At 38.9% G+C, this 8,231-nt stretch overlaps 1 protein-coding gene across 29 annotated transcripts in view; it reads right to left on the bottom strand.

Moving 5' to 3' along the window:
• Ank2 (ankyrin 2) overlaps window positions 1–8,231 on the bottom strand; it is a 675,290-nt gene that overhangs the window by 174,022 nt on the left and 493,037 nt on the right. For all 29 annotated transcript variants that reach the window (XM_029563867.1, XM_017798338.2, XM_029563883.1 and 26 more), the window contains one exon: window positions 6,715–6,813. In XM_029563867.1, coding sequence (XP_029419727.1) covers window positions 6,715–6,813 — 99 coding nt within the window. The remainder of the gene's footprint in view (window positions 1–6,714; window positions 6,814–8,231) is intronic.

Below are 8,231 nucleotides of genomic sequence, written 5' to 3'. Positions count from 1 at the left end.
AATTTGCTTTCTCTGTACCTTCCACCAACTTTAAAACACCTAATGAGAGGCATGAATGGACTGTTTTACCCCAAGGTATGGCCAATAGCCCAGCATTCTGCCAAAGCTATGTGAAGACCCTTTTGTGGCCTGCTCTCTTGCTGCCACATGCCACTGTGTACATTTGTATGGATGATATAATCTTGGGAGCTCCAAGCCCCCAACAATTAGAAGAGTTATATAAGGTTACACAGAAATGTCTACGGACAGTTGGACTCCATGTATCCACTGATAAAATACAGACTATTACTCCCTTTAAAATTCTGGGAACCACACTCTCTTTGGAAGGAGTAAGTCCTTTAAAACCACAATTGGCGGTCAAGCCCACCATAACGCTGACAGAGCTACAAAAATTATTAGGAGAAATTAATTGGCTATGAGCCTGGATGCCTATTCCCACTGAGACTTTAAGACCACTGTTTCAGTTGCTAGTAGGGAAACAGCCTTCAGAACTAATTCACCTGGCTCCTCAACACCTGGACATCTTACATGAGGTCCAGGATGCCCTGGACCGAGCCCAACTTGCCCAGTATACACCTAGTAAAGATCTTGAGTTATGGGTACTCTCCGGTGAGACCCTGATGACATCCGTCCTTGCACAGGACGGGAAGCCCCTTCAATGGGTGCATGCCTCTCTGGGAGGCGTACCACGGGTTTATACACCCATGGATCAATTGGCTGACCTGATTGAGAAAGGATGTGATGTAGCTCTGAGATGTTATGGCATAGACCATCTTAAAATTGTTATCCCCTATCAGCATAGGGATTTTGAATGGCTCTGCAGAAATGATAACCAAGTGGCCATAGCCTTGGAAGGGTTCCTGGGAAATCTGGACTGTCATTATGGCCCTCATAAATGGTGACCTCCTTTCACGCCCTCTGTTGGGACACTCCCTAGCTCTTTGTCAGGGAGCCCTTAGTAAAAGCCTACAATGTTTTCAGTGACGGGGGCAGATTTGGAGCTGCAGTGGTAGTATATCCAGGGGCAGATGAGAAACCAAAAAGATATGTCCACACTTGTGATGGCTCAGCTCAATTCAAGAAACTCATGGCCATTGCTTTAGCATTAACAAAGATGAGTGAGCCCATGAATTTGTTTTCTGACAGTCTGTATGTAGTCAATCTTCTTCCAGGGCTATTAGGTTCTCATATCCAGTTAGATGGGAACCACATTACTCCCTTGATGATTCAGACTCTTACGCTCCTTAAAGAGAGAGAAGCCCCTATTTTCTTACAGCATCTTAGGGGGCACCAAGGATTGCCTGGGCTTTTATCCCAAGGCAATGCAGAGGCAGACTAGGTGGCTTCCACCCAGGTCCTGTCAGCAGGCCTGAATGAAGCCCGGGGTTACATAACCTCACTCACATAAATTGACGGGGACTCTGTAAGAGGTTTCCTCAAGTTCCCATCAAGGACCTAAAGAAGATTGTACATACCTGTAAGTCTTGTCAACACTTTCCACAGGTACCGCCTCTGCAACAGCCAGGGGTAAACCCCAGGGGACTCAAGCCCAATTCCTTGTGGCAAATGGATGTCACACACTATGCTCCTTTTGGGAAGCTTAAGTATATTTTTGTGTCCATCGACACATTCTCGCATGCCTGTTGGGCTACCGCTCATACAGGAGAGGAGTCTAAACATGCTCAGTCTCATTTTCTCAAGTGCTTTGCTACGTTGGGACTGCCCCAACGAATTACAAATGATAATGGACCATGTTTTGTGAGCAAAAATTTAAAAGATTTCTTTTCACTTTGGGGAATTCAACACAATACAGGAATTACCTACAATCCCCAAGGTCAAGCCATTATAAAACACAACCATCAAAACCTAAAAATTCAATTAAAAACAAAAAGGGGGAATAAGCCCCCACCAACAGTTGGGTATGGCCGTATTCACTATTAATGTTCTTAATTTTCAAAAAAATCAGTTGGAATCCCTGTTTCAGAAGCATTGGGGATGACAAGGTCAGAGACCTGAGGTATGGGTAAGATGGAAGGACCCCATTATGGGGCAATGGAGAGGCCGAGATCTATTGCTAACCATGAGTCAAGGCTTTGGGTGTGTCTACCCTACAGGAGATTCAAACCCCATATGGGTGCCTGCGAAAAACCTTGAGTGGGTAGTCCAGGATCCGACAGACTATCATGATGTCCACGGACAATAGTTCATGAGAAAAAATTCCTCTCTTTATTTGTATCCATCTGAGGTAAAGGACTCAGTTCCTTGGCTTCATTGCCAGTCAGCCTCTTTGACAACTGGCCGATTGGCTAAAAGGTACACAGTCTCAGAAGTATTTCAACTTGTCCTACACCATGACTTGCTTTGTTTCTCTTGATAATGCTTATCTTTAAGTGTCTTTACCAGATAACTCGGCAACAGAGGAACCTTGGAACTGCCATGGCCCACCTTCTCATGATTACAGATTCCCCCAGGAATATACCCCCTCCAGTTGCCCACACTTGGCTAACCAAGTCAGGCAGGGACTTAGACTGTCACGGGCTGGCATTACCCACGTGGCTGCCCTTAATCATGATGCATTTTTAGCCAAGGATGGGTAAGATGTCCCATGACAAGTACTCCTAAGACAGGACATGCATATGGCCAGGTGCATGATCCAATGACGGGCAAGTCTTGATCAGAGGTTGACACAACCTAAGACAGGCAAAAATGCATAAGATTAGAGGAAGGAAATAGCCATCTCTACTCAGGGAGCCATCTGTGAGGTGGGTAACCCATGAAATAAAGTCAGTCCAGCCTTAAAATAAAAATAAAAAGGGGGAGATGTGGGGACCTAAAGGCCCCGCCTTGCAGAAGTCCGAGAGGAAGTTACTGGGGCACGGCCTGGCTTGCTTTGAAAGTCTGAAGAATACTTCTGCACTTCTGAGGAGTGCATGATCTGTGCATGACCATCCTTAAGATAAACCCTCAGGCGGGGAGGGAGGATTTCCAGGTGCCTTTATAAGCTCTGTAACACCTGCAATAAATGAGTCCCTGCTTGACTAGGCTCCCCGTTGCACCTGAGTGTTCCCGGTACTGGGGGCAGCATGGGCTGGCGACTGTGTGCTTACTCATCCCCAATCATCACTGCCTTGGGGTCACTGGTTCTAACAGCCAGCACAAATCTACCAGTGATGAAAGAAAGAATATGGCAATTTACACAGAAAAATAAAAACTGCAATCAACAGTGGAGGTTACTATTTGTTTCTGTGTTGTCTAGAGAAAGGCAATAACTACTGTAGAGAGAGTAATCTATTGCAATGTAAGTTGGGTTGCTTGAGATTTAATATGATCTAAAACTGTTCAGTAGACTAAGCATTAACTTTTCATGTAAAATCATTTAAATATAAATTACAGGGCTGGAGAGATGGCTTAGTGTTTAAGAGCATTGGCTGCTCTTGCAGAGACTCAGGTTCAGTTCCCAGCACCCACGTGGCAGCCAACAACCATTCGTAACATACATGCAAGCAATATACTTATACATATAAAATAAAAATAATGAGTAAAATATAAAAAATGAAATTACATATGCTAGATAACATTTAAAATCAATTTTTACAGTAAACTTTAAATGAGAGCTAAACATTTAAATATAAAATTATGTATCACTACCTAGCATTTAAAAATCAACTTTTCAGGTGTAAACTTAAAAACAGAAGTAAACTAATAACAGCACAGAAAACGTGAAGTTAGAAACATCTTGGAGACAAAATAGAAAACCACAATACAAAATTTCTCTTTAGAAGAGTGCATTCAATCCTTCAAAAGATGAAAAAATATTTTTTTCATTATATTTGTATAAAACCCTCTTAAATCCCCTGAAGTTTGTAAGCAAATGTTAAAAATTGCCACTCATACAGAGGGAACAAGGGCATAGTAGACTGTACACTTTAAAATGTCATTCTGAAGACAAGGTTAATTTACCAAAATCTAACCACTCAATTTGTTTTCAATAATGATTTAAAAAAATAGATGTAGGCTTTGAAGGAAAATAATTTTCTCCTACCATGTGTGCACATGAGCCATAGTAATAAGTTAACTGTTCTTTTTGTGTGTGTGGTTTATTTTCAGTCTTTTTGAGACAGGGTCTCCCTGGAGCCCCAGCTGTTCTCGAACTCACTATGCAGACCAGGCTGGCCTTGAACTCACAGAGATCTGCCTGCTTCTGCCTCCCAAGTGCTGGGATTAAAGGTGTGCACCACCATACCTGGCTAACTGTTCTTTTCAATGTGCTTGAATTTTTAATGCAACATACTACTTCAAAGACTGAAGTTTCTGGTATCGTATAGGTTTGGCACAAATTAAGTACTTTGTGAATGAAGAAAGTACAAGCTTCTCATATGCATATTTGGGTTTACTTTCCCCTAGCACCCTACAGTAGTTTGTGTTAACAGTGTGGGGACTTTGTTGTTTTTTTCCCTCCCATAGAGGCACAGAATTTGCCCACAGAATGGAACTCAGTAAAAAGATTTTAGCCTTAAATTTTGGTAAAATTCAGGAGCGAAGAAGAGAGGACAGAGCTATAAAAACAGTGCTAGTAGAACACAGAATTCTCTTCAGAGATTCAAAAAAATATTTTTATTTCACATTTTTATTTTATGTGTATGAGTGTATTGCCTATATGTGTGTAAATGCACCTGTGTTGTGCAATGCCCTTGGAGTCAGAGGAAGGTGTTGAATGCCCTGGAACTGGAGTTACGGACAGTTGTTAGGCACCATGTGGGCACTGGGAATCGAACCTGGGTCCTGTGCAAGAGCAGCCACTGCTCTTAACTACTGACCCATCTCTCCAGTTTCACATTATTATTTTTTACAAAATGGTACAGTTGAAAGGGAGTCTACACAGATTCCTCTGTGTGTATCTTGATAATTATTAGGGTAGGTTGTGAGGTCCACTGAATTAAGTATATATTACCAATCACCATGAAAAATTAATTTTAGTTATTTAACACTTTTTAAAATGAAACAAATAAGTTATACTCATGGGCAATCTAGAGGTCAAACCTCCACATGATTCCTTTGTTAGACAGTCTGAGGTTTTGTTTCTGCAGCTCCAATGCAGCGTAACTTCTGCTGATACTGAGCATGAGGTCTATTTTTGGAATCACACTGAAATGATGCAATGTTCAAAGATCAAATCAACTGAGAATGTGAGTGAACAAAGTTTGCTATAACCGCACACTAGGGACACTACGTCTGTCAGGCAAGTGAAAGAATTCATATGTAAGGGATTTCACCTGATAAATGATTCAGCCTTGAAGGAAAAAGAAAACAGATGATTTCCTTTATGTTGGTATATTTCTTTTGAGATACAATCTCTTTGTTACCCAAGTATTGTGTAAAGATTTTCACACACTACTCATAGACAAAATTAACATCTTAGAGGGCAAAAAAGGCCCCAAGTTACATCATATTATATAAATACTGTGATTAACACAGCATAAATCTGTGTTCCCAAATGGAGAATACAGAATTACTTCATAATGGACAGCAGTGTTTTCTAGTTATAACTGGGAAATGTGTTATCATCAATAAGTGACCTTTTTTCTTTAATGTGAATAAGCTATCAAAAAGTGATCATGAGTGGTTCCATTAAAATAAGGTGGTTTTTGAGCCAGGCGTGGTGGTGCGTGCCTGTAGTCCCAGCACTAGGGAGGCAGAGCAGTAAGATCTCTGTGAGCTCAAGTCCAGCCTGGTCTACATAGTGAGTTCCAGGCTAGCTGTGGCTATGGGGAGACCCTGTCTCAAAAGGAAAAATGTTGGTTTTCTAGCAAAAGGACTGGAAGTGGACTTAATAGATTTTAATGACTACTCCCTGTAGCACAGCATTGAAGGAAGGTCATGTTTACTTTGCCTAAAGATTTAATTGTCTAGAAAGAAAGTCATCCTGGACATTAAGAAACATCAAGATGACTTCTGGGTTATGAGTATCTACCAGCCATATTGCACTGCAGACCAAGAGATGGAAAATAGAAGCAAGTCCCGCTTCTGAGGCAGCTGTGCATAGGAAAGGAGAGTGATGACCTGAGTGTCCTTCCAACTCCTTCTATCTAGATGTGCTAAACCCTTGGGAAATGGAATTAACATCAAACATTCCTCAGTGGTAACCAAAATCACAGTCACATTCTGTGTCATAATTTGTACTTTGATACAAAAACTATTTTAGTGATACAGTCCTCAGAAAATTATGTTAACACAAATAGCTATGAATTATTTCTGATGGATAGAAATTGTTCTATCAAGGAATTGTATTGGGGTTTAAAATACAATACTGATCAAAAGCAGTGGAGATGATTTATCGTAATCTAATTTTGAAATGCTATAAAGGTCCCAAAAGCAAAAGTTATGTCACATTGACAGAGGCAGGATTTCATGGTGGTGCAATCCTATAATCCTAAAAGGATTACAAGTTCAAGGCCAGCCTAGGTTAGGAAATGAAAATGAAGTTCCAATAACAATAACAATGATAATAATATATGGTCATGAATCTAAAATGAAGGTGTAAACTCATTAATGGTATGTACAAGCCTGAGTCAGTCATTGGCTATTACTGCAGATTATAATAGTAATACAAACATTCTTAGCATAATTTAGACAAGATCGTGGAGTTCCTTTGCAAATGATATAAAGAATATGGACTATAAGAAAAAAGCTTGAGATCAGAACTGGCAGTCTCACCTCTGTAGCAGTGCTCTGATTAGCTCCATTTTCCAACAAATATTTTACAACATCAATGTGATTCTCCTGGGCAGCCATGTATAAGGGCGTGAAGCCATTCTGGGAACAGAGAGTAAAAAAAAAAAGACAACATATCAATCATTTGAAAAGTTTCAGCAAAGTCAAAGTTAATTCACAAGGAGGAAATACACATAGAGCACCTATATGAAATAAAACCTTAATAGAATTTAATTCTATAAAGTATCAATTTTTCAGAATGTAATTCTATAAATAAAAATGTTAATTTTATAGAATATACTTCTATAATATAAGATTCTCACTACATATGATACCTACATAAAATAATATCTATAGAATATGCTCTGTATTTGTCAATCTATGAACCATTTAAAGAGATTACCATTGTCTAGAATGTACATAATTTATTACTCAGCACTATAAATGATTACTTATACCATATTAGGCTAGAAGAGATCATAAACTTGTTTGAAAATGAAAAAGTCTGCACTTCTGACTGAAGTAGCATGGTTTATTCTATACATATACATATAATATTTTTAAAGCCATTTTGAAATTTTATCATTCATTTTCACATTCATTTACTCAATTCTTTATTAAAGCACAGCCAGCCTGCTATGAATACAGTCACAAACAAAACAGACATATGTGCCCTCACAAAGTATGTTCCATAATGACAGTCATTATTATGGACTTACAGAAAAAATTCACTGAGATGAGTGGTCATGAGATCCTCAAGGGAAATACACCATGAGTTTAAAACTTATCTTTTTTTTGTACACTTAGGAATATACAAACTTTGTTAAGGAGGAAAAAAGCACACACAAATATATTTTTTTAACCTTGTATCCTTACAAATTCTCAAAACCTAGCAATTTTCATTTCAGACTATTTAGCATAGACAGTTCCCTTAAACTTAACCTGTATGATGAAAATAAGTAAAAGTATAGGTGAGCACTCAAGGATTATTAAAAACCCCAAAGAGGGCAAAGACAGGTTTTTAAGTGGCTTTTGAAATAAAAATCATTTTGCATATACTATAAAGAAGTAGAAATATTATTCAAAGTGGTAAAGACCCAGCAAATTATAAGAATACATTAGTAGAAAAAATAAGAAATTTAAATTTTGTTTATGAAAGAAAATATGTAGGTTTCAATGGTAGAAGAAAATTTAAAACTAAAAAGAAGTAGTTTAAGGAGAGTAAATTAATAGTATTGTAAGCTAACTATTGCTAGCTTGATTCAAAGCATACTAAGCCAGTGAAATCTGGTGTATTTTAAGAACACTGAAGAGGTGTCGGAAGGATGGAATTAGAAATTCGAAGGAAGGGAAAGAGGAAAGGTGATTCAAAACGACAAGTGGGCTCTTCACAAGCAAAAGGCGGGGATACAGAGAGAGACAAAGAACAGTGACAGAATACTATTTACAAACATTTTTCCTCTGATAGAATTTTGTAGGTAGATCAAGAGAAAAGGAAATAGACAGTGGTCATGAGATCC

This window comes from Nannospalax galili, unplaced genomic scaffold, assembly GCF_000622305.1.
Source record: "Nannospalax galili isolate Female #2095 unplaced genomic scaffold, S.galili_v1.0 scaffold216, whole genome shotgun sequence".
NCBI lineage: Eukaryota > Metazoa > Chordata > Mammalia > Rodentia > Spalacidae > Nannospalax > Nannospalax galili.
This window is presented reverse-complemented; position numbering and strand designations above follow the sequence as displayed.